The 27,476-nt window shown below is 46.5% G+C and overlaps 1 protein-coding gene across 1 annotated transcript in view; it reads right to left on the bottom strand.

The window, feature by feature from the left end:
• Positions 1–986: 986 nt before the first annotated feature.
• GLP2R (glucagon like peptide 2 receptor) overlaps positions 987–27,476 on the bottom strand; it is a 50,944-nt gene continuing 24,454 nt past the window's right edge. The window contains exons 10-13 of the mRNA XM_066366456.1: positions 16,718–16,806; positions 11,082–11,220; positions 3,220–3,261; positions 987–2,260 (exon numbers count right to left, since the gene is read on the bottom strand). Of these exons, the coding sequence (XP_066222553.1) occupies positions 1,922–2,260; positions 3,220–3,261; positions 11,082–11,220; positions 16,718–16,806 (609 nt within the window). The 3' untranslated portion in view covers positions 987–1,921. The remainder of the gene's footprint in view (positions 2,261–3,219; positions 3,262–11,081; positions 11,221–16,717; positions 16,807–27,476) is intronic.

Genomic DNA, 27,476 nt, shown 5'->3' with positions numbered 1-27,476 from the left:
TATACACATACATACATAAATATCATATATATATCATATATATATAAAGATATTATATTGCATTAAAATATTACTGATCTTGACAATTCAGGTTATTTTTTTAAATATCCTCTTCAATGTTACACCCTCACTTGCCTCTAGTTCCGATCCTACTGCAAAGTATCCTTGCAAAGAGGGTTGCCAGGTAAAAGACAGGAGACACAGTCAAAATTGAATTTTAAATAAAGCACGCCCCATGGGATATACTTACACAAGCAAGTTATTTGTTTACCTGGAGTTCAGATTGAATGGAGCACCCTGTAGTTTTCCTTGCTAAATCTGGCAACCCTACTTGAGGACTGACACGCAGCCCTCTCTAATCGCAGGCCGCGCTTAGTCCCATGGCAACATGCCCCGCCCACATGCACGCACACGTTATACACTGTAAGAGCGACATTCCAGTCTGAAGAGAGGATCCCATTTTTAATGAACTTAAAGTAGCAAAACCACTTTTTTTTCTTCATTCCTTTAGGAAATAGCTATTGCCAACGGGAGGGAGGGGATACATTTTCGTCCTGTTCTGTAAGGGTGATGCGGTTCGCAGAGGCTTTGTTCTCTCAGTAAGGCTGGGGTTCCAAGAGCTATCCGGGTTCATCTGTGCCGTCTCTCCAGTTCAAAATGGTTCTATTCCACTCAAGAAATTTGAAATATGTAATTGGGAGTACTTAATAAAATTTGCATTTAATTTTTTTTTTTAAGCGACATTCCTGGGCATTAACACCCCATTTCCATAGGCTGTTCCTTCTTTGATTGTCTTGAAGCTTCAGCCTCCGAGCTTGACCGTAGTCACCTGGGTCCTCCTCAGCCTCCAGACACGCCCACTTCTCAGGGTCTGGAGCGCCACTCTAATTCCTCCTGGGCCACACCCGCCCCACAGGCCGGGACCCTCAGTGATGCCCTCGGCCTGTCAGACCAGGGCTTTACCTGGGCCCCTCCAGCATTCAACGTCCATTTCCGCACAGAGAGTGGCATTCTTATCAGTGGGGACTAGGGTCGGGTAGAGCAGTGGGCAAACCTCCTGGAGCATCAGTGTGTCCACGCAAACCCAAAACGGCAGACAATGGTGAGGCATTGAGGCTCGAAGCAGCCAAGCTCAGATAAGATTAATGGCGACATTCAGGGGGGGTCTCGGAGCTGGGGCCACCCTGAGAGGAGGGAGGGGGCTGTTACAAACCAGTGAGAACGTCTGCTGACCATGGATGAAGAGCTGGGATGCCCATAGGAAGGAGAGACATGACCAGAGAGAAGGAGGAGAGATGGAAACGGGTCGGGTTCTGTGGGCAGCGCGGGGTTGGGCGCTGAGCTGTAGCATTCGGAACACCTCCGGCTTCCCCCTGCCACTGGCCAGCTCAGTGGGCTTCCAGCCCCTGCACACCCTGCGCTTGCATCAGCGTTACCTGGACGCTTGTTACACGCTCCCATCACGGGCCATCGTTCTTAGACTCTTCCAGGAGTCAAGCTTGCTTAGCAAACACTTCCCAGGTGGCCTTTCCATCCTAACCCAGCTGAGATGGAAACCCTGCGCCGTGCGGGGTCGAGGAGGAGGTACCGGCTGCTCTCCAGCTCGGAACAGACACCTGTCTCTATCTTGGGGCTCCATTCACCTGAGTTTAGGGGCCAGCCCCAGAGGCCGGTGGTCCTTCTGGGAGATACACCAGTGGGGGTCGTTAGGATTACAATGGCAGGCAGAAGCAGTGCGTTCTCACACAACCTCATATAGAACATGAAGAACCTCGAGACAGACTTCATATCAAAGTGGACCTAGCGCACGAGAGCCAACTGTCAGGACCGCAACCCCTGACAAGCGTCCGGCTTGGCCTCCTCCTCCTCCCTCCGCCGTCTCAGGGATCCCCGAGGGGCAGAGCCAGCGCGCGGCACCCGCCTAGATCTCACTCTCCTCGAGAACCTCCTCCATGGTGTGGGCCAGGGTGAAGTCCCCCTCGCTGCTCTCGGACAGGCTGCTGCCCCAGCGCCAGGCGGCGTGGCCCCGGGGGGACGGGGTGCCCGGCCCGCCCTGGCCCTGCACACACATCTGCAGGCGCTGCCCACCACGGCCAGGTGCGGACTGCGGCTTCTGCAGCGTCCTGCCGCCGTCTCTCCTGGAAAGCTTCTTGGACCATTTCCCCAGGAACGGGAAGTTCTTCTGCAGGAACCAGGCTCTGCAGCCTGAGTGGTGGGCCAGCAGGAAGCGGCCCCAGTGCTTCCACAGCTCCGCCTTCACCTGCCGGGGAGAGGGCGGGGCTTACTGTCTCCCGCTCATTGGCCACTCACCCAGCCACTCAACAAACAGCTATGGCGTGGGAAACTTCTCTGCTAATGGGGGAGATGAGCCAAGCAGAGCGAACCAGTACCTGCAAGCATGGCAGATGGTACTGGCACCGTGCGTCCATTAAGCAGGACAACGGGGCGAGGAGACATAATTTGAGATATGGATGAACAGAAAGGAAACGGAAAGGACCGGGTCGAGGGGGCGTTTGAGGCCCACGTGATGGATGAAGGAGCCCCTTGGGTGAAGATACGGAAGAAGCAACCCTGAGCAAGACGGAAGAGGGCTTGCTGTCGGGAAGCTTACTCTAGCGGGAGGGGACGGAAAGGGGACTGGAAGTCTCACCAAGTCCTGAGGTCAGGAGAAAACTGCTCTGGCCTCTGCCCCTGCCCCTTCCAAGCCTCTCACCAGAGCAGCAGAAAGCTGGCTGGGGGCATGCAATGATATTCATAATAAAAACAATCATAGTTATCAGGTATCGGGCCTTTGCCATGGGCTCAACATGCCCAGGGCAACAGTAAAAGGTAGGGACAGTCATTTTTCCCACTTTACATTTGAGAAAACTGAGGTTCAAAGAGCCACAGAGACCTGACTAACCCAGAGGTCCTTAGTGCTTGAGCTCAGATGTTTGGACGCCAAGTTCTAGCTTGTTTCCTGTCTCGCACCAACGCTCCCCGCATGTCCCCAGCCGGGCCACGGTTGGGTTCCCAGCTTCCTGACACTCATCCCATGTCCTTTGCCCACTTATCTAAGCTGCCTCCTGCCCCTGCCCCTGGAGGCTCACAGATCTGCCCCATGGCACAATCCCGCATGGTGCCCTCATAGAAACACGGAAACCTGGGGGCGGCAGGATGCCAGCCCAGCCCCACCAGAAGCTGGTATGACAGTGTGGAATGACAGCGTGGAAAACATACCTCTCCGTTGGCAAAGCAATACTGCAAGGCCACAAGCAGTCCCTGGAACGAAAAAGAAGAAGAGGCGTGAACTTTGATCCTAATGGAAGATGTGTCTGCGAGTTTCTCGGAAAGTCCCACGGTCTGCCCCAGTCCTGGTAACCCCCGGGGAAGCAGACAACGACACCACTTGCCTTGACTAGAGTTAGTCATATTGTGTAACTTGGATTTCCACGACAGCCGCCACACGTACCAGCCTGGGTGTTTGCTTAGGTGCTCATAAGTCGATGAACGTTAAATCCCAAGGACCTTGTATCATTCATTCAACTACACAAATGCCATGCAAGGTCACTGACCCATTTCTACTTGTCCGCAGAGGCTGCTGGCTAACTTATTGCCTCACTTGAATACTCTCCTTTTGGACACTGACCCTCTCCTACCTCGGCTTCTATCAAGGTCAATCATGTGGTCCCCATGTTCCAGGATGGCCGTCCACACAAAATAGCCAGCCCGTATGGTCACGTGACCCAAGCAGGGCCAACCTGAGTTCTTTTCACTGGGAAAGAAGAGAGGGCTGTACTCCCTTCCCTGGCTGTGCCAACTTTCTGGCCCAAGTCAGCCTGGAGATACATCTGGCATCTCGCCGTCAACACGGGGCAAGCCCGCCGGAGAACGAAGCCAACAGAGGGAAAAGCAGAAGCTGCAGATGGGGAGAGGCAGAATTCTGATGGTATTGTTTGAGTATCTGGACCCGGCCAGGCCTGTCTCTGACATTTTCATTTATGTGAGATCGTGAATACCCCTTTCTCTTGTCAAAATATTTCTCTTGAGAAGATAGATGCTTTCACACCAGTGGTTTCTCATCACACTTAGATTAAAATAAAACTGAAGCACAAAGTCACTAAGGGGATCTGGGCTCTGTCTGGGTCCCTGACACCATCTTCACCGCACTTCCCCAGCCACTGGGTGCCAGCCGTGCGGGCCTCTGGCGTCCTCCAGCCTCTCGGGCTCACGTGTGAGTTGTCTGCCGCTGTATAACGTAGAGGCCAGAACAATAAAGATGTATCATCCCCCAAACTTCCCACGGGCCACGGATCTGGCGGCGGCCGAGCTGGGAAGTCTGGCTCGGACTCATTGCTCAGGGTGCCGTCAAGATATTGATTGGAACCTCCGTCACCTGAAGGCTTGACCTGCTCCCACGATGGCTCACATGGCTGGCAAGTTGGTGCTGGTTGTTGGTAGAGGCCTCGGTCTCTCTCCATAGAGCTGCTTGAGTGTCGTCCTGACATGGCAGCTGGCTGCCCCCAGAGGGGACAATTCAAGGGATTGAGGCAGAAGCCACACTGCTTTCTGACCTGCCCTGAAAAGCCACATACCTTCATGTCCACAATACTTGAGTGGTCACCCATATCACCTACTTCGGTGTGAGAGAGGACTACACAAAGCTGTGGATACCAGGAGACAAAGATCACTGGGAGCCACATTGGAAACCAGCTACCATTGCCGGCTTCTTCCTCAGGTTCCTTTTCACTTTTTGTTTGATGAATCTTTCCTCTTTCAAATCTCTGCCTAACTTACTTATCAAAACTCAGGTCTTGGCCCTGGCCAGTTGGCTCAGTGGTAGAGCGTCGGCCTGGCGTGCAGGAGTCCTGGGTTCAATTCCCAGCCAGGGCACACAGGAGAAGCGCCCATCTGCTTCTCCACCCCTCCCCCTCTTCTTCCTCTCTGTCTCTCTCTTCCTCTCCTGCAGCCAAGGCTCCATTGGAGCAAAGTTGGCCCGGGCACTGGGATGGCTCTGTGGCCTCTGTCTCAGGCGCTAGAATGGCTCTGGTTGCATCAGAGCGACACCCCAGATGGGCAGAGCATCGTCCCCTGGTGGGCATGCTGGGTGGATCCCGGTCAGGTGCATGCGGGAGTCTGTCTGACTGCTTCCCCATTTCCAACTTCAGAAAAATACAAAAAATAAATAAATAAATAAATAAATAACTAAATAAATAAATAACTCAGGTCTTAGCTCAAATATTACCTAATGGAGAGGTCTTTCATGACCACTTAATCTCTGGTGAGCACTCTCGTCACTATCACAGGACCCCGTTTGATATTTTTCACAACACCAGAGCATATTATTTATTTATCAATGTGGTTATTATCTGTCCCTCCCCCCCAAACAAGACTAGCATCTTTCTTTAGTCTTATCCCTGCCAGATCTCCAGAACCTGAAATAAACAAATGCTGGGCACATAATAAGAGCTGAACAGTATCTGATGAGTGAATAAGGGAACAAATGAGTGAATGAATGAATGAGTTAGGTTTCTGTCACTTACAACTAAAAGAGTCTTGCCTTGTACATTGCAAAATATGATAGGACCATTTCTTTCTGTTCTCTTCCTAGTTATTTAGGATTGCGAACGCAAGGATCACAATGAGAACAACAGGCCACCTTCATACGGCATTTTCAATGACAAAAGATTTGTGTCAGGGAAGTTTCAATTAAGGGATCATCTCTTGAGGTTGGAAAATTTTTTCTGGATTCACTCCTTAACTGTCAGAGGTCTGGCATCAAAGATGCTTTAATAAATGTTTGTTTTCATTGTTTTTCCAGACTCCTACTTCTCCTGATTTGTTAAACAGTCACACGTGATCACCTAAACGCCAGGATTTTCTCTGTGAGGGGAGGGTCTGTAGCACTTGGGCTGTGTGTCTAATTCTTTGAAGCTGGATATGTGTATAGGACCCAATTACTTGAGTGTTTATGGGAAGCATCTCGTAAAACGCCAGAATTCACAAGGAAAAATCACATTCCAACATGAAGGTCACAGGGCAGGTTGACTAGTCCCATTTCTCTTAATACTATTTCTCTCAACCCTGCTGCTGGAGAGGGAACACAGCACTGGTAAAAATGATGAAATTGGAAAGGAATTATAGAACGTTGCCCTGGGGGAAGATTTTTACGATCCGCTGCATGGGAGCCAGCACTCTACAGGCCGGTTATCACTACATCAATCAAATGCTTGGATTCTCCCTACCCAGTGTGGTATTTTTCTAGATATCTCAAGGCTGTAGCTCCCACACAAGGGCACGGCGGTACCGGTTAATCATTTTCACACATGCAATCTCATTGGAGGTTCACAGGTGCCCTGTGTCGTTGGCAGATCTAGTAGTGTTTGCCTCTGGGCAAATTCTCATAAATGAGTTAGCTGAAATAGGATTCTGCACCTCAAACACGTCTTTCATTCCCTCGGGTCCTCGACTCACTGCTCCAGGAACATCCCGGAGTCCGATTCACTCTTATCCTTAGATAAAGCGTGTGTGAAGGGAGAGGTCCCACAGAACACACGTCACCACCACTTGGCCATCTCTCTAAAGGTTCTTGGATGGTGAAAATCACTACGCAAGCAACAGTTCAAATGCTCTGGAAGTGTTTACCTGAAACTTGTATCAGCCCATTACACTTCATTTCTAAATTAAAAACCAAAAAGAAAAAGAAATGAAAATCGCCGAGCGAGAAGCCCTCAGGAGAGTGAAGGACCCTCCGAAGCAGCAAGAGAAGGAGCTGCTCGATTCAGTGTGGATTCCTGCTGGTTTCGCTACAATATGATGCACCAAAGACACCCCCATGCATCTGCCCATCCACATCCTCACCTCTGCCTGGTGGGACAAGGGAACAGCGCAGGGGATCCAGACAGTGGGAGGCCTCTGGCCATGCACAAGCCCTCTCGGTGAGTTTCCTGGCTCGGTCCGCAGATCCACTTTGCTCGCTCACATCCCTCCGTGTTGCACGGGGGTGAGCAGAGCCCCATCTGGCTGTAGAACCCAGTGACCCAGTGTGACACCGTGTCTCCGAGATGGCCCCAACGATTCCTCCCCTCCCTGTAGGCAGACGCTACTCTTCCCATCAAGAGGTCAACCTTATTTTCTCCTTGAATGTGGGATGAACTTGTGACTCCTTCTACTGATGCAATGTGGTAAAATGACACTCTGGGACTTCAAAGCCCATGCCTCAAAAAAGGTTGGAAGTTTCTACTTTCTCTCTCCTAGAACATATGGTCTTGGGATGCTCTGAGAGTCCAGCTGCCATGGTTGGGAGATGCCCGGGTATATGGAAAGACCACATGGAGGGGAAACGAGACTCTAAATGACAGCTTCAGCTGAGCCCAGCCAACCGCCCAGATCAATGTCTAGCCATGTGAATGGGTCGTCTTGGATGTTTCAGCCAATCAAGCCTTTAAGTGTCTGCAGCCTCAGCCAAAAACTACATGGATTCAAAGGACCACTCCGCTGAGTCCAGATAGCCCAGCTCATGGAATCATTAAAGATAATGTCATGGTTACTGCTTTAAGCCGGGAAGTTTTGGGGTAGCCCACTGTATAGCAATAGATGACCCAAAATACACCCCCTTGACAGAGGAGTATGATAGACAAGAATTCCTTCTCAGAAATCTGTCCCTTAGGGGGGAAAAGGCCACCGAATACTACTGAGATAACAGCTGCAGCTTTTTGATGTTGTTTTCTATTTTGGGCTTATCTCTTAAAGAAGATTAAGACCGAACAACATAGGAAACCCAAATTACTAAACCTTGGATTTTGAAATCTCCCAAATGATTGGCATGAATTTAACATGGTTTCATAATAAAAAGAAAAAGTTACTGATTGGTCCTCTGTCTCAGTTCAAACTGCACGAAATTCAGCTCTATTAGGAGGAAAAAACAGCCATTGCCCAACTGCTCCGATGATGCCTCAGGCTCTGTGTCCTTGGCCTTTCAGGAGTGCAGTGGGCAGACACATTGTCTCCACTCTGTCCCCAGAACAGCAGCACCTGACCTGTCTGGTAAGGTGTCCTTAAGACTCTGATAGAGAATCTGCTGTCTCCTGGTTCTGACCCTCATGGGCACCTGAGGGGCAAGCTGGCGTAATGGCTATAAGCAAGGGCTTAACCTCCGCATGCAAATCTCATCTCCGGCACCTGTTAGTGTCTTCAAGTTCTCATCTGAGCCTCAGTTCCGTCATTTAAAAATATATATTGATTGGTTGATTTTAGAAAGGAAGGAAAAGAGAGAGAGAGAGAGAGAGAGAGAGAGAGAGATTCGTTGTTCCACTTATTTTTGCATTCATTGGTTGATTCTTGTATGTGCCCTGACCGGGGATGGAACTTGCAACTTTGGCGTAGCAGAACAACATTCTAACCAACTGATCTACCCGGCCAGAGCTTCAGTTCCTTCATTTTTAACACGGTACTATAATTTCTCCCTCACAAGGTAACGTGAGGAGTCAATGAGATTGACAGTGTTTGGCGGCAAACATATTTTCTAGTGTACCATTTCAATTCCGCTGCTGGCTTGCTTACTATACTTTTTGAGTTATTTTCCTAGTGTTTGCAATAGAGGTTACAACCTGCATCTTAATTTATCATAATCTATTTCTTATGAATACTAACAATTCTGTAAACGATAGAAACTTACCTCCCATACAACTCTAACTCCTCCTTGTTCTTTTGTGTTATTATTGTTCGTAATATACTAGATCTTTATATAATACAGCTTGTAACAATAACAGTTTATAACTGTTTTATGCAATCTTATGTCCTTAAAATCAATTCAATAAAAGAGAAAAAATATATTTATAGTTTTCATATTGACCTACGTGTTTAGCTTTTCTAGTGCTTTTCTCTGTGGGTTTGAGTTACCGATTAGTGTTGTTTCCTTCCAGCCAGACAGACTTCTCTGGATACTTCCCATAGGGAGCGTTGGCTAGCAATAAATTCTCTTAGTCTTGCTTTTTTATTGGAGGGGGATATATCTTTATTTTGACTTAATCTTGACACATAATTTTGCTAAATAGAGGATTCTTGGTTGAATTATTTTCTTTCAGCATTTTGATTATGTCATATCATTGCTTTCTGGACTCCACTGCTTCTGATCATAGTCAGCTAGGATTGGATTGTTGGTCCCCATGTGTAATGAATCGCTTTTCTCTTGTTACTTTCGGGATTTTCTTTTTGTGTTTGATTTCTAACAGTTTAACCATAATGTGAATCTCTTTGTTTTATCCTACTTGGAGCTCACTGAATTTCCTGGATGGATGCCTAGATCTCCATTCTTCATCAAATTTGGAATGTTTTCAACCATCATGTCTCCTACTTTTTTTCTATCTCTCTTCTCCTTCTTGGGACTCCCCTATTTGTATATTGATTTTCCTGATGGCATTACAGAGACCCCTGCAGCTCTGTTATTTTTCTTTTTTATTTTTTTTTCTGTTTCTCAGACTGTGTAACCATAACTGAACTATCTTCAAGTTCACTGATGCTTTCCTCCTCCACCTTAATCTGATATTGAGCCTCTCTGTCCCAACTGGGATCACAGTCCTCTCCTGTGGCTTGTCTTTCCTTGTCCTTTACCCACGAAGATCATTACTGTATCTGAAAATGCCCAGGGGTGTGGGTGTGTTACACTCTCTGATCTATATCAAGTCAGCCTCTCTATTCAGTGAAGCTGTTAGTTTTCAACAGAATCTGCTCATTGATGGAGGAGCGATTGGAGGACATGAACAGTCTCAACAACAAGAAACAACTCAGAGTCCCACTGTTCTTACTCAGGATCAGTAATTTTCCTTGAATAAACTCTTCTCAATCCTTGTATGCCTTTGGTCAGTTTCCAAGGTCCTGAAATGGATGTTATTAACATTTTAATCCAATTTTACATTTGCTTTTGGCAGATAGACTTTGCCAAGCTCCCTCTCTTCTCCATTCTGGCATTTTAAGATCTTTAATCCCAATATTACTACGTGCGGGACCTTTTCTTGTGTCCACCCTGTTTGTGGTAGTCTTTTGCATTAGAGGCCTTTGTTAATGAGCCACGCCCCCCCAGCTTTTATGCCATGTGCGGTCTCCTCCCCTTTAATCCAGGCTGGGTCTGCAACCTGCTTTAAAGAGTAAACTGCAGTAGCTGTGTCATGATGGCAAGTGCCAGGCCGAGACACTGAGAAGGCCTGGAAGTTCCTGCTTCTGTGCTCTTGTGAGCCCTGAGCTTCCACGTGAGAAGCTTCGCTACCCTGCTGGAGAAACCAGGAGGAGAGGGCCTGCAGCAAGTGAGAGGCCCTAAGACTGCGTGGGCCTGAGGAGTGTAGTTGACAGTGAAAAACAGAGCTCAAGATACTTGACCCCGATGAAGCCACTGCAGCCAGTCCTAGCCACGCGAGCCCTTCCCAGCTTAGGCACCAGGCACGTGAGTGGAGACGCCCTCCTGGAGGTCCCAGCCCCAGCAGGCGTCACGTGGAGCAGAGGCGACCCATCCTCGTTAGGTCTTCCCTGGATTTCTGACCCCCAGACTCATGAGAACAATAATTACTGTCATTTAAAGCTTACTGAACAAAGCATAGCAGTTCAAGCACTGGATGACTAAAATATCCAGGTAAATTATCCACAGCTGGCCTCCTGGTTCTTATTTCAGCCTCCACACACCTTTCAAGGTTCAAGAGCCTCCTGATCTCAACTCGCTGGTCCCTATTCACTTGTGTTCGAGTACATCACCTGACACATACACAGTGTTCATTCTGCGCCCTGCTCTGCAGAGGACCCAGCCAAAATAGGCACTTAATAAAAGGCTTCAGGTTGACACTCACAGTTGATGTGATCATGAGTCACACCAATGATTATAGCCTAGGAAACAGACCATTTTTTCCTTCTTAGTCACCACACCATGCTGGCAGGATTAAGGCAACATTTCCATCGACGCACCCTTCCAATGCCAAAGGCTCTCGCTGATAAAGCCTGCTGATTCTAGAACCCTCCTTTCTACCTGTGGGCTTTTCTCAATTTTGGGTCTGTCTGGACCAAGGGCATGTTGTTTTCTCCAAAGGCAAGGCACTCTGGTTCGGACGCCTACTTACATGGAAGGAGCTCAGAGTCAACTGCACAAAGAGTCGTATACGTTTTGAAAATCCTTGAACTTGGTCGTCCGTGATAAAAGAGAAGAGAATCTCATGAACACCCAGTAAAGGAATGAGAACCAGCGTTGATCTTGCCAATCTGCAACGACAACCAGAGACCGTGAGGGCCACAGTGGGGTGAGCAACGTTACCTGATCCTCTGTGCGTGCCCCTCTTGTAGCTGGTTTTGTATTGAAACACAGTTGATTTTCCAGTTTGTTTTCTTGGCTTCCCACTGAATGCTCTAAGGGCCAGTGTGGTCTTATTCACTGGTGCATCCCAACCCCTGACTCATGGCGGATGCTCAGAAAACATGAAGTGAATGAATAAATGAATGATATACCAACATTTTGCCTGATGGATAGATGCCCCAGCACATGGCTGTCACCCTGAAGCACACACCTCTCCCATGTTTGACAAATGTCCTATTACCAGGTTAGTGGTGCCTCTGTCTCTTTCTCTATTCAGGACTTCCACTGTCAGTGTTTTACTGAGCCTGAGAGGAGGGGGAAAAAGCCACTTGCCCAGGGTCTCAGAGCCAGTAAGTGCCAAATACCTGCTTGGAAGTGGGGCGCCTGACTTCACTCTCTGTGCGGGGCCCTACTCTCAGCCCCCATGTTGCGCCACAACCCTGGTAATGACAAGGGCTGCAGGAAATGAGAAACTGATCCTCTTCATAAAAAGTGCTGTGTGGGAGCTCCCTGCTGTATACACTCTACACAAAAAAAGACAAACATTCCTTTGTACCACCCACATGCAAAGTGCACAGCTGCCGCCCAAACATTCCCTGTCCCCATGCCGGTGGTTCCCAGATACGGCTGGCTGTTTGATGATTATAATCCCTCACAGATACATATACACATACGCGATACATATACTCATCTTCTTGGCCCCAGGGACAATTCTCTGAATCAAAACCTCTGGAGTCTAACTCCCGGGAATGTCGATTTTTAAGGAATTCCTCCATGGGATTCTCAAAAGCAGCCACATTGGGGAAAACAGCCTTTATTGTTGGCCTTGCTTCCTGATGTAAAACTGACTCCATCGGCAACGGTGATTCAGATTGACGGCATAAACAAAGCTGGTGTTTAATACACATTTGGATAAAAGAGCTTAATTGTAATGATTTTTTAGCCCAACTCACAGGGCCAGGCAAAGAGTTTTCCCCCAAATCCTGTGGAATTAAAGATGCGGAAACACGAAGGTCAGCAGCAGCCCCTGGGCAATGTCTTCAGGAAGGTTTAACTCTATCCAAGAGAAAGCGCCACTTCCTATGAAGCCTGAGTCTGGGAGAGCCATCCAAAAGCAATGTTATCAAGGGAACGGAACAACGCACCTTTGTGCCCCAAAGGACCTAAAGCCAGTAGCAGGAGTCACCAAGAGAGAGGGACTCCACCCAGGCACCTGGGTTGTGTGGCCCACGGCCTTGACCTTCAAGGAACGGCCAAGGAGTAGGGAGTCTGAGGCCCAGGCCCTGGCTTGGCCAAACTCCCAGGTTCTCCTGCCTTCATATCCCACCCCCACCCCCAGCATTCCCTGAGCTGAGCAGCAGGAAGGTGCTCCCAAGGACAGACTCTTTCAAGAGGGTTTGTGGTTGCTGTTTTATTGGTTTTGATTTCCAAGAGTGTTTTAAACCCTTCTAGCTCGGAGGTTGCAAAACGGCAACATGAGTTGTATTTGACCCCCGGACATTTTCTGCCTCTGCTAGGAAGAGATTTTGTTATTGAAACCACCTTTAAATGATACGGAGACGTCAAGGAGTGAGGTCCAGATTCCCAGCTTCATTTGAAAACAAATGGGGAGCTGGGCGCAGTTTCCTGCTTGGCAGTCTCAGCTACAGCCTGCTGGTGGCTGTCCCTTTAGGGAAGCGTGAGTTTTCCAACCCCCGACCAGTCTGGAGGGCCCTAGCAGGCTTATGAGTTTGCAATGCTTGCTCTGGGTTACATTCTTATATGCAGACCTGTGTCTTATCATCAACTTATCCTTAAGACCTTGCTATGGCATTATGCTTTTTGTTTTATTTTGTTTTGTTTTGTTTCTTTTTTAGATAAGAGGAGGGGAGATAGCGAGGCAGACTCTGCATGCTCCCTGACTAGGATCCACCTGGCATCCCTGTCTGGGGCTGATGCTCAAGTATTGAGCTATTTTTAGAGCCTGAAGCTGACCTCTAGAACCAACTGAGCTATCCTCAGCACCCAGAGCCAATGCTCAAACCAACTGAGCCACTGGCTGCAGGAGGAGAAGAGGGAGAGAAGGGGGAGAGGGAGGGGGAGAGAAGTAGATAGTCACTTCTCTTGTGTGCCCTGACTGGGGATTGAACCCAGAACATCCATGTGCCAGGATGATGCTCTATCTACTGAGCCGCCAGCCGGGGCCAGCATTATGTTTTTAAAATAAACTTCTAATTTCAGAATCATTTTTGATATGTAGAAAAGTAGCCAAGGTGGCCCAGAGAGTTCCCGGATACCATTCACTCCCTTTCCCGAATGTTAGAGTCATACAATCACGGTGCGTTTGTCAAAACTGAGAAACCAACATTGATATGTGACTGGTAACTATGTACTCCAGACTTTAGTCAAATTTCATTAATGTTCCATTGCTTCTTTCCACACACCAGGATCCGATCCAAGGTTCCACATTGAGCATGGGATGATTTTTAAAGACTGACCCACCTTTTGATGAAGTCTTGGGCCACGTTAGTACCTCGCACGTGTCGGGACAGATGGTGGGAGGGATTTCCCACTCCTCACCGCATTTTATCTCCTCCTGAGACAAGGTACTGTTTGTGCCCTTGTTCAGATCCAACCCATAAAGATCTGCAGCAGTTCACTCTGATGAACTGGGCTTATGCTTATTTTTCATCTTTAATCATTTGTTTATTTAAATGGCTTAGTTTATTGCAGTCAGTTAGCTATTGGATAAATATTTACATCTGCTGTGGCACATGAGCGAGTACAGTGGGAGAGGAGGAACTGGAATTAAAGGCAGCAGTCTATCTGTGGCCTGGGTTCAAATCCCAGCGCTGCCCATTGCTGAGCTGTGTGGCCTTAGGCAAATCATTTAACCTTTTTATTGGTAAAAAATGAGGGCTATACACATAACAATAGAATATAAACCACTGAAATAAAAATAAATTATTGCTAATAATAATACCCGACCGTGTCATTGTAAGGATTGACGCCTGGAAAACCCTCAGAATGAATGGTATCTGATATCATGAGAGATGACCACTGAAATTTAGCTATTCCTATATTTAAAGAAGCCACCCCTGCCCTCAAGTTGCTTGACTTTGTCAACCTGCACAACTTGGATCAATTTTGCTTCCATCTGTGACATGTTTCATCTCTGGTGGCCCCCCAGAAGGTCCTTTGAGAGAGGGTTCCGGAGTTTAGCGTGTTAAGAAACGACTCTCCTTTATAAATTCATTCAGAGCTCTGCCCACGCATCACGTGGACAGCGAGGACAGTTTCTCCGGGGGAAGCGAGCCACCTCCCTGCTGGGACCCCCGGGAGCAGAGACCCGACCACGCGGAGGGTCTGCGGGGGTCTGCCCACGTTCCAGGCCCACGGCTGTCCCTCTCCGGGCCAGAGAGACGGCTGGTTACGATTTCCTCCGCTAGAACAGTAGAAACTCAGCAACGAGGGCCAGGTCCCCGAAGGTTCTCCAGATTCTAGCAACGTTGCCTCCTTGGCGAGACTTGAATGTGTTTAATGTAAACATTCCTAAAATAGACTCCTGGAGGGAGGCCAGATCCTAAGAGCTATGTTCTGAACGTTCTCAGGATCTGGGAAAGTTGGAGGCAGGACTCTGTTCCTACCAGAGTTTGTATAAAAATGCACTAGGCCCTATCACGCCCCCACCCTTACCTTAGGGGTGGGAGCTAATGGAAAACAAACATGGGGGTGGGGCTATGGGAGAGGATAACCTCTGAGTGTGGAAGAGGGCAGTGTCCGCTGGGGGTGCGGCGGCCCAGGGCAGCCCTCCCGGAACTTGGAAATGAGGGAGTTAGCACTGCTCAGAGAGAAACGTGGGCAATGGCGCTCACGGCTGCCATAGGGTTCACCAGCCCAGGGAGTAACATCAGGAGGCCTGAGTGTGTCCGGAGAGGTAGGGCTAATTAATATGCATGAGCTAATCCAGGGGTCGGGAACCTTTTTGGCTGAGAGAACCACAACGCCATATATTTTTAAATGTAATTCCATGAGAGCCATACAACAACCCGTGTACGTTATGCATTATCCAGTAAAAATTTGGTGTTGTCCCAGAGGACAGCTGTGATTGGCTCCAGCCACCTGCAACCATGAACATGAGCGGCAGGAAATAAATGGATTGTAATACATGAGAATGTTTTATATTTTTAATGTTATTATTTTTTTTATTAAAGATTTGTCTGCAAGTCAGATGTAGCCATCAAAGGAGCCACATCTGGCTCGTGAGTCATAGGTTCCCGACCCCTGAGCTAATCAATTGCATTGTACTCTGCGCAGGAAGAAAGTCAGCAAACAGAAAGCAGATGGCCAACCAAAATGGCGGGAAATATCACAGAAAAAGCAAGACATTGTCAGTACCTATCCAGCCCTACCTGGGGAGACCAGGGAGTGAACTCGCCTCTCACCAGATAGGTGGCACCACAGGGCAGTGTTGGTTTCTCAGGCCACTGTCAAGGATCCTTCTTCGCCAGTCACTCTGCTTAGAGCAGTGGTCCCCAACCTTTTTTGGGCCACGGACCGGTTTAATGTCAAAAAGTATTTTCACGGCCTGACCAGGCAGTGGTGCAGTGGATAGAGCATTGGACTGGGATGCAGAGGACCCAGGTTCGAGACCCCGAGGTCGCCAGATTGAGCGCGGGCACATCTGGTTTGAGCAAAAAGCCCACCAGCTTGAACCCAAGGTTGTTGGCTCCAGCAAGGGGTTACTCGGTCCGCTGAAGGCCCGCGGTCGAGGCACATATGAGAGAGCAATAAAGGAACAACTAAGGTGTTGCAACACGCAATGAAAAACTAATGATTGATGCTTCTCATCTCTCTCCGTTCTTGTCTGTCTGTCCCTGTCTATCCCTTTCTCTCTCTGAAAAAAAAAAAAAATATTTTCACGGACCGGCCTTTAGGGTGGGACGGATAAATGTATCACATGACCGAGACAAGCGTCAGGAGTGAGTCTTAGACGAATGTAACAGAGGGAATCTGGTAATTTTTTTTAAATAAAACATCATTCAGACTTAAATATAAATAAAACAGAAATAATGTAAGTTATTTATTCTTTCTCTGCAGACCGGTACCAAATGGCCCACGGACTGGTACTGGTCTGCGGCCCAGGGTATGGGAACCACTGACTTAGATGATGTGATCACCAACAACATTCTAGTGACTGCTATATGTTTCTGGATCTTCTGGTATCAACTCTACAAAGACCGGGGACACTAGAAGGACGCCCCCTGACACCCAACCTCTGCCTTCCAAAGTCTCTAAGAATGAATAGTTGTAGAGCCTGATTTATCTATAGCCTCTTGTGAGTTCGGTTGGTATCACATTGGCCAGAACAGCCACAAGGGGTTAAAACACTTGGAAACTATTGGATACCAACTCCAGACCACTCACCTGTATTTATATTCTCTGAAGCACGTTTGACGGGCTTTGAGCTTAGAAATGAGAAGCTTGAGAATTTTCAGGAAGATGAAAAAATTGACCTTGAAAAAAAAGCAGACATTGGTAAGTGATGAACTTTGTATGGCTATGAATGTCATGGTCACTTCGGGCCTGACCATCAGAGTCGTACCCATGTAAACTAGGGGCATTTTGGCAGTCAGCCAGCCAGGTAGGACGAGTATGCAGTAACCCCCACCCTCCCTAACGCCATCTTCTACTGAGAACCTGGAAAATATCCTGATCCATCATTTAGTTTATTCTTCTGCTTCAGGGATGCCCACTACGACAGGGATGCCCGCCAGAACAGGGATGCCCACCACAAGAGGAATGCCTACCAGGACAGGGATGCCCACCACAAGAGGGATGCCTACCACAACAGGGATGTCCACTGCAACAAGGATGTCCATCATGACAGGGATGCCCACCAGGACAGGGATGCCCGCCAGAACAGGGATGACCACCACAACAGGGATGTCCACCACGACAGGGATGCCCGCCATGACAGGGATGCCCACCAGGACAGGGATGCCCGCCAGAACAGGGATGACCACCACAACAGGGATGTCCACCACAACAGGGATGCCCGCCATGACAGGGATGCCCACCAGGACAGGGATGCCCACCAGGACAGGGATGCCCGCCACAACAGGGATGCCCACCAGGACAGGGATACCCACCACAACAGGGATGCCCACCAGGACAGGGATGCCCACCAGGACAGGGATGCCCACCACGACAGGGATGCCCGCCACGACAGGGATGCCCACCAGGACAGGGATGTCCACCAGGACAGGGATGCCCACCACGACAGGGATGCCCACCAGGACAGGGATACCCACCACGACAGGGATGCCCGCCACGACAGGGATGCCCACCAGGACAGGGATGCCCGCCACAACAGGGATGCCTACCAGGACAGGGATGCCCAGCATGACAGGGATGCCCACCAGGACAGGGATGCCCACTGCAACAAGGATGCCTACCAGGACAGGGATGCCCAGCATGACAGGGATGCCCACCAGGACAGGGATGCCCACTATGACAGGGATGTCTACCACGACAGGGATGCCCGCCACGACAGGGATGCCCACCAGGACACGGATGCCCGCCAAGACAGGGATGCCCACCAGGACAGGGATGCCCACCAGGACAGGGATGCCCGCCACGACAGGGATGCCCGCCACGACAGGGATGCCCACCATGACAGGGATGCCCGCCACGACAGGGATGCCCACCATGACAGGGATGTCTACCATGACAGGGATGTCCACCAGAACAGGGATGCCCACCACAAGAGGGATGCCCGCCAGGACAGGGATGCCCGCCAGGACAGGGATGCCCATCATGACAGGGATGCCCACCAGGACAGGGATGCCCACCATGACAGGGATGCCCACCAGGACAGGGATGCCCACCACGACAGGGATGCCCACCAGGACAGGGATGTCCACCACGACAGGGATGCCCGCCACGACAGGGATGCCCGCCACGACAGGGATGCCCACCAGGACAGGGATGCCCGCCAGGACAGGGATGCCCACCATGACAGGGATGTCTACCATGACAGGGATGTCCACCAGGACAGGGATGCCCACCACAAGAGGGATGCCCGCCAGGACAGGGATGCCCACCAGGACAGGGATGCCCATCACGACAGGGATGCCCACCACGACGGGGATGCCCACAATGACATGCATCGGAGAAAGGCAGAGGGACACTTACCACATTTCCCCATGTATAAGATGCACCCTTTTTCAAAAAATTTGGGGTCTAAAAACTAGGTGTATCTCATACAGTGGTTGCAGATTTTTTTTTCCTGGCATTTCCCACTTTTTTGCGCTTGTTTCTGTGCACATTATTGAAGACAGAGATTCGTCATCAGACACAGAGGAGGAAGAGCTAATGGATGGGAGTTTTGACAGTAATGAGGAGTTGTATGAATTTTATGATGAATAAAACGAGTTCAATAACTTTCTGTAATACTTTTTTCTCAAATTTCTGGCCCCAAAATTAAGGTGTGTCTTATACATAGAAGCGTCTTATACATGGGGAAATATGGTACATTATCATCAGCAAATATTTATTAAGTACTTACTATGCCAGACATTGGCTAACTTCCCACACTTTATTTTATTTAATCCTCACAATTACCTTCTGACAAAGCCACTATTCTTCTGATGGCATGATACTATGAGAACACAGAGGCACAGAGGGGACAAGAAGAATTCTCTAGGCTGCACAGCTAGTAAGTGGCTGAGTCAGTGCTTAGATCTAGATTTACCTGATTACAAGCCTCCTTTCACTTAAAAAAAAATGCGATGGATAAAAGATAGCAGTGGAGTAGGCAGACGCACAGACGCCCAGCTCTCATCACCAAACTGGAATACAAATCAATTTAGGAAAAATCAGCATGAAAAACCAACTCTGGACTACAAGAACAGCTCTCAAAAACCAAAGAGCAAAGAAGAAGCCACAACAAACCTGGTAGGGAGCACGTGAATCTCCCCTGCTTATAGGAACGGAGGGGGGGGAGGTGAGGCTGAGAGCCCAGAGGGGATCTCACTCCAGGGAAAGAGCAGAAAATACTGCTCACAGCCACTTGCCTGGCGACCAGGGAGCAAGGTGTGTTGAAAACACCAGCTTATCTCCCAAGTGGAAAGGAAAGAGAGAGGGACAGACTGTGAGGGGCTAAGGAATGCAGGACACGACCTAAAAAAAGCTGACTCATCCATGCTGGAGGCGGCCATAGCTGGGGGAGGGACAGATCCTTCCCCACAAAACAGTACTGAATTGCTTCGGGATCAGAGATCTCCAGACATCTCTCCAGCTCCAATCAGCGCAACGAGACACAGCTGAACAAGAAGTGGGGAGGAGGGGCAGTAACTCAGGTCTCCATGGAGATCTGAGATACACCTCCCCCTATCGAAGCTGAGAAAACACCCTGCCCCCAGAGAGATTAGTTGGTGGAAGAGGCCTTCAGAGTCTCAGGTTACACCCATGGCATTCCTGGATACAGTTTCAAGGAAGCCCCCTGCTGAGATCAGTAAACAAGACTATCACCTGTTAAGAAAACAAATAAATCAAGACTTCAAAGCTGCCCAAATCCAAAAGTGGATTACAAATAATAGCCGATACCAACCCAAGAAGACCTAGAAATAACACAACTGAAAACTGGAGGCAGACAACACCAAGCCTAGACTCAACCAACTCTACAAACAAAACACCCAAACACAAACATAATGAGAAGACGAAAAAGTGCAATCCAAATGAAACCACAAGAGAAATCTACAGGAGATGAACTGAGTGATATGGAAATAATCAAACTTCCAGATGCAGAGTTCAAAATAATGATTGTAAGGATGCTTAGGGATCTTAGAACAAAAATGGATGGTCATTATGAACACCTAAATAAAGAAATAGCAAGTATATAAAAGAATCAGTCGGAGATGACAAATACAATATCAGAAATAAAGACCACAATGGAAGGAATTAAAAACAGGATATATAGAGCTGAGGATCAAATCAGCGAGTTGGAGGACAACTGGAATGAAGGCATGAAAGCAGAGAAGAAAAAAGAAAAGAGACTCAAAAAGTCTGAGGAAACTCTTAGCTCTGTGACAACATGAAGAGAAATAACATCCGCATCATAGGGGTTCCTGAAGAAGAATAAAAAGAACAAGGGATAGAGACTTTGTTCAATCATATCATAGCTGAAAACTTCCCTAAATTAATGCAGGAGAACTTGTGCTTCTCACAAGTTAAGAAGCACAGAGGACTCCATTAAAGAGAAACCCAAAGAAACCTACACCAAGACACATCATAATTAAAATACCAAAGCTAAGCGATAAAGAGAAAATATTAAAAGCTGCAAGAGGAAAAAAAAAAAGCTATCACTTACAAAGGAGCCCCCATAAGGATGACATCCGACTTCTCAACAGAAACACTTGAGGCCAGAAAGGAATGGCAAGAAATATTCAAAGTAATGCAGAAAAAGAACCTACAACCAAGACTACTTTATCCAGCAAGGCTATCATTTAAAATCGAAGGAGAGGCCCTGGCCAGTTGGCTCAGCGGTAGAGCGTCGGCCGGGCATGCGGGGGACCCGGGTTCAATTCCCGGCCAGGGCACATGGGAGAAGCGCCCATTTGCTTCTCCACCCCCCCTCCTTCCTCTCTGTCTCTCTCTTCCCCTCCCGCAGCCAAGGCTCCATTGGAGCAAAGATGGCCCGGGCACTGGGGATGGCTCCTTGGCCTCTGCCCCAGTCGCTAGAGTGGCTCTGGTCATGGCAGAGCGACACCCCGGAGGGGCAGAGCATCGCCCCCTGGTGGGCAGAGCGTCGCCCCTGGTGGGCGTGCCGGGTGGATCCTGGTCGGGCGCATGCGGGAGTCTGTCTGACTGTCTCTCCCCGTTTCCAGCTTCAGAAAAACACCAAAAGAATAAAATAAAAATAAATAAATAAAATCGAAGGAGAAATAAAAAGCTTCCCAGACAAAAAACAAATCAAGAAATTCATTACAACCAAACCAATGCTGAAGGAAATGTTAAGGGGCCTGTTGTAAACAGATCAAAGTGGGAAAAAAATATAGCAAAAAAGGAATACAGGTTTAAAGAATAAAATGGCAATAAACAACTACATATCAATAATAACCTTAAATGTAAATGGATTAAATGATCCAATCAAAAGACATAGGGTAGCTGCGTGGATAAGAAAACAGGACCTGTACATATGCTGTCTACAAGAGACACACCTTAGAACAAAAGATACACATAGACTGAAGGTAAAAGGATGGAAAAAACCATTTCATGCAAATGGAAACGAAAAAAAAGCTGGGGTAGCAATACTTATATCAGACAAATTGGACTTTAAAACAAAGGATATAGTAAGAGATAAATAAGGCCACTATATAATGATAAAGGGAGTAATCCAACAGGAAGATATAACTATTATAAATATCTATGCACCTAATATAGGAGCACCTAAATATATAAAGCAGACTTTGATGGATTTAAAGGGCGAGATCAACAGCAATACTATAATAGTAGGGGATTTCAATACCCCACTAACATCACTAGATAGATCCTCAAGAAAGAAAATTAACAAAGAAACAGCAGACTTATTGGACACACTAGATCAACTCGATTTAATAGATATCTTCAGAACCTTTCACCCTAAAGCAGCAGAATATACATTCTTTTCAAGTGCTCATGGTACATTCTCTAGGATAGACCACATGTTAGGGCACAAAAGTGGTCTCAACAAATTGAAGAAGATTGAAATCATATCAAGCACTTTCTTCAATCACAATGGCATGAAACTAGAAATGAACCACAACAGAAAAGCTCAAAAATTCTCAAACACATGGAAACTAAATAGCAGGTTGTTAAATAACAAATGGATTAAGAATGAGACCAAAGAAGAAATAAAAAAATTCCTAGAAATAAATGACAATGAGCATACAACAACTCAAAATTTATGGGACACAGCAAAAGCAGTGCTGAGAGGGAAGTTCATAGCACTACAGGCACACTTTAAGAAGCTAGAAAAAGCTCAAATAAACAACTTAACCCTGCATCTAAAAGAACTAGAAAAAGAACAGCAAGTAAAGCCCAAATGTAGTAGAAGGAAGGAAATAATAAAGATCAGAGCAAAAATAAATGACATAGAGGCTAAAGAAACAATACAGAGGATCAATGAAACTAGGAGCTGGTTCTTTGAAAAGGTAAACAAGATTGATGAACCTTTAACTAGAATCACCAAGAAAAAGAGAGAGAGGACTCAAATAAATAAAATTAGAAATGCGAGTGGAGAAATAACAACTGACACAACAGAAATACAAAATATTGTAAGAAAATACTATGAAGAACTGTATGCCAAAAAACTAGACAACCTAGATGAAATGAACAAATTCCTTGAAACATACAATCTTCCAAAAATCAATCTGGAAGAATCAGAAAACCTAAACAGACCGATTACACCAAATGAGATCAAAACAGTTATCAAAAAACTCCCAACAAAGAAAAGTCCGGGGCCTGATGGCTTCACAACTGAATTCTACCAAATATTCAAAGAAGAACTAACTCCTATCCTTCTCAAACTATTTCAAAAAATTCAAGAGGAAGGAAGACCTCTAAGCTCCTTTTGTGAGGCAAGCATAATTCTGATTCCAAAACCAGGCAAAGACAACACAAAGAAAGAAAATTATAGGCCAATATCTCTGATGAATATAGATGCTAAAATCCTCAACAAAATATTAGCAAACCGGATCCAACAATATATGGAAAAAATCATACACCAAGATCAAGTGGGATTTATTCTGGGGAGGCAAGGCTCGTACAATATTCATAAATCAATCAATGTGATTCATCACATAAACAAAAAGAAGGAGAAAAACCATATGATAATTTCAATAGATGCAGAAAAAGCATTTGATAAAATCCAGCATCCATTCATGATCAAAACTCTCAGCAAAGTGGGAATACAGGGAACATACCTCAACATAATAAAAGCCATCTATGAGAAACCCACAGCCAACATCATACTCAATGGGCAAAAATTAAAAGCAATACCCTTAAGATCAGGAACAAGGCAGGGGTGCCACCTTTCACCACTCTTATTTAACATAGTCCTAGAAGTCCTAGCCACAGCAATCAGACAAGAAGAAGAAATAAAAGGCATTCAAGTTGGAAAAGAAGAAGTAAAACTATCATTATTTGCAGATGACATGATATTGTATATAGAAAACCCTAAAGTCTCAGTCAAAAAAACTACTGGACCTGATAAATGAATTCAGCAATGTGGCAGGATATAAAATCAACACTCAGAAATCAGAAGCATTTTTATACACCAACAATGAACAGTCAGAAAGAGAAATTAAGGAAACAATCCCCTTCACTATTACAACCAAAAAAATAAAGTACTTAGGAGTAAACTTAACCAAGGAGACTAAAGACTTGTACTCGGGCCTGACCAGGCGGTGGCGCAGTGGATAGAGCGTTGGACTGGAATGCGAAGGACCAAGGTTCGAGACCCGGGGGTTGCCAGCTTGAGCGCGGGCTCATCTGGCTTGAGCAAAAAGTTCAATAGCATGGACCCAAGGTCACTGGCTCGAGCAGGGGGTCGCTTGGTCTGCTGAAGGCCCGCGGTCAAGGCACATATGAGAAAGCAATCAATGAACAACTATGGTGTCACAATGAGAAACCGATGATTGGTGCTTCTCGTCTCTCTCCGTTCCTGTCTGTCTGTCCCTATCTGTCCCTCTCTTTGACTCTATCTCTGTCCCTGTAAAAAAACTAAAAATAAAATAAAAATTTAAAAAAAAAAATAAAAAATAAATAAATAAAGACTTGTACTCGGAAAATTACAAAGCATTGATAACAGAAATCAAGGAAGATACAAACAAGTGGAAGCATATACCGTGCTCATGGTTAGGAAGAATAAACACCATTAAAATGTCTATATTACCCAAAGCAATCTATAAATTCAATGCAATACCAATTAAAATACCAATGACATACTTCAAAGATATAGATCACATATTCCAAAATTTTATATGGAACCAAAAGAGAACACGAATAGCCTCAGCAATCTTAAAAAAAGAAGAATAAAGTGGGAGATATCACACTTCCTGATATCAAATTATACTGCAAGGCCATTGTACTCCAAACAGCCTGGTACTGGCATAATAACAGGCATATAGATCAATGGAACAGAACAGAGAACCCAGAAATAAACCCACAACTCTATGGACAACTGATATTTGACAAAGGAGGCAAGGAAATACAATGGAGTAAAGACAGCCTCTTTAACAAATGGTGTTGGTAAAATTGGACAGCTACCTGCAAAAAAATGAAACTAGATCACCAGCTTACACCACTCACAAAAATAATCTCAAAATAGATAAAAGACTTAAATGTAGGCCGTGAAACCATAAGCATCTTAGAAGAAAACATAGGCAGTAAGCTCTCTGACATCTCTCGCAGCAATATATTTGCTGATTTATCTCCATGGGGAAGTGAAATAAAAGACAGGATAAACAAATGGGACTATATCAAACTAAAAAGCTTTTGCACAGCTAAAGACAATAAGAACAGAATAAAAAGACAAACTACACAATGGGAGAACATATTTGACAATACATCTGATAAGGGGTTAATAACCAAAATTTAAAAAGAACTTGTAAATCTCAACACCAGGAAGACAAACAATCCAATCAAAAAATGGGAAAAAGAAATGAATAGACACTTCTCCAAAGAGGACATACAGATGGCCAATAGGCATATGAAAAAATGCTCAACATCACTAATCATTAGAGAAATTCGAATTAAAACCACAATGAGATATCACCTCATACCAGTCAGAATGGCGCTTATCAACAAAACAACACAGAATAAGTGCTGGCAAGGATGTGGAGAAAAGGGAACCTTCCTGCACTGCAGGTGGGAATGCAGACTGGTGCAGCCACTGTGGAAAACAGTATGGAGATTCCTCAAAAAACTGAAAATCAAACTGCCTTTTGACCCAGCTATCCCACTTTTAGGAATATACCCCAAGAACACCATAGAAGGGCTCCAAAAGGAGAAATGCACCCCCACGTTCGTGGCAGCATGGTTCACAATAGCGAAGATCTGGAAACAGCCCAAGAGTCCATCAGAGGATGAGTGGATTAAAAAGCTTTGGTACATATATACTATGGAATACATATAAGAAATGATGACATCGGATCATTTACAATAACATGGATGGACCTTGATAACATTATATGGAGTAAAATAAGTAAATCAGAAAAAACTAAGAACTATATGAATCCATACATAGATGGGACATAAAAATGAGACTCAGAGACATGAACAAGAATGTAATGGCAACGGGGGGTGGGGGTGGGGGGAGGGGGGAGGAGGGAGGAAGGAGAGAGGGGGTGGGGGAGGGGAGGGGCACAAAGAAAACCAGAGAGAAGGTGACGAAGACAATTTGACTTTGGGGGAGGGGTATACAGCACAATCAAATGTCAAAATAATCTGGAGATGTTTTCTCTCAACATATGTACCCTGATTTATCAATGTCACTGCATTAAATTTAATTTAAAAAAAATGCCTCATGGCCTCCCTCTTGTAAGGAACTCCAGCACTACTGGTGTCTAATTTGAGATCCAGTTGCCGCCACAGAATTCACTGGGAAGCAGGCGTCCTCCACCTAGCCAGATTTCCACGGCTGTAGGAACTAGGAAAATTCAGCTCTTCATTACCAGCCTCGGTAGAAATTTTAAAATTTATTTACCAATTCTTTGACACCTTTACCACCAAAAGGCTAATATGTTCCCTCTTCCCTCTGGAGTGTGAGCTATAAAGTAATTGAGGCACTTGCATCTAATGAAAAAAAATATATATGGGGAAAGATGCTGTGTGACTTCAAAGGCTAGATCCTCAAAAGGATGGCTTCTATCTGGCATCTGTCTACCTACCATCTATCTATCTATCTGTCTATCATCTATTTGTCTGTCTGTCTATATCATCTCTCTCTCTCTCCTCACTCTTGTTAACTCTGGGGAACGGCAGCCTCCATGTTACAAGAACACTCCAGGAGCCTGTTGAAAGGCCCACGTGGGGGAATTGCATCCTCCTACCAACAGCCAGCCTCACATGCCAGCCGTGTGTATGAGCCACCTTACAGGTTGATCCTCTAGCCCAGTGGTCCCCAACCTTTTTTGGGCCATGGACCGGTTTAATGTCAGAAAATATTTTCACGGACCAGCCTTTAGGGTGGGACGGATAAATGCACAAAATAAAATTGTGACCGGCGTAAAAACGGTGGTATTTTTAAATATATATAATTGTCGAACTTACGAGACAAGCGTCAAGAGTGAGTCTTAGACGGATATAACAGAGGGAATCTGGTCATTTTTTAAAAATAAAACATCGTTCAGACTTAAATATAAATAAAACGGAAATAATGTAAGTTATTTATTCTTTCTCTGCGGACCAGTACCAAATGGCCCATGGACTGGTACTGGTCCACGGCCCGGGGGTTGGGGACCACTGCTCTCGCCCAAGTCAAGCCCTCCTGTGTGCATCCCTGCCAGCCCCTGAAGGCACCCTCATGAGAAATCATGAGTCTCCCGGAGAAGCAGAAGAGCACGTGGTGAGTGTGGCTGGGGTGCAGAGAGTGAGACCGGGTTTGTGAGAAGCGATACGGCAGGTGGAGAGAGAACCACTTTCTGTGGAGCAGTTCACGGTCACACTGAGGACCTTGAGCTTTCTTCGGAAAGCAAGGGAGAGCCAGACACTGGTGAGCTTGAAGCCGGCAAGTGATCTGATCAGATCTGCATTCTGAATTTTAGAGAGATCATTTTGATACCTGTGTGGAGAATGGATTGCATGAAGGCAAGACTGGAGAAGGTGTATCAGGGATGGAGAGGAGATGAATTCAAAAATTATTAAGGAGTTTGTGTCAACTGATCGCTGTTACTTTTTGGACGTGGGGGTCAGGATGAGCGCAAAGTTTCTCAGTAGATCTCAGATGTGTGGTCGCGCCATTCACCAAGAGTGTGCCCACACGATGGAGGAAGAGCACTGATGGGAGAAGGGGGAGGAGCCTAGTAATTCTGGACACAAGATGTCCCAAGGCACTGAGATATTTATTTCTGGATCTGAGCAGAGAGGTCACAGCCAGAGGATGACCAATGGAGTAGGTGAGATTATCTAAGGACACTGGATA

This window comes from Saccopteryx leptura, chromosome 2 (assembly GCF_036850995.1).
Source record: "Saccopteryx leptura isolate mSacLep1 chromosome 2, mSacLep1_pri_phased_curated, whole genome shotgun sequence".
NCBI lineage: Eukaryota > Metazoa > Chordata > Mammalia > Chiroptera > Emballonuridae > Saccopteryx > Saccopteryx leptura.
Note: the sequence above shows the minus strand (reverse complement) of the source record. Positions and strands in the feature narration are given on the sequence as shown.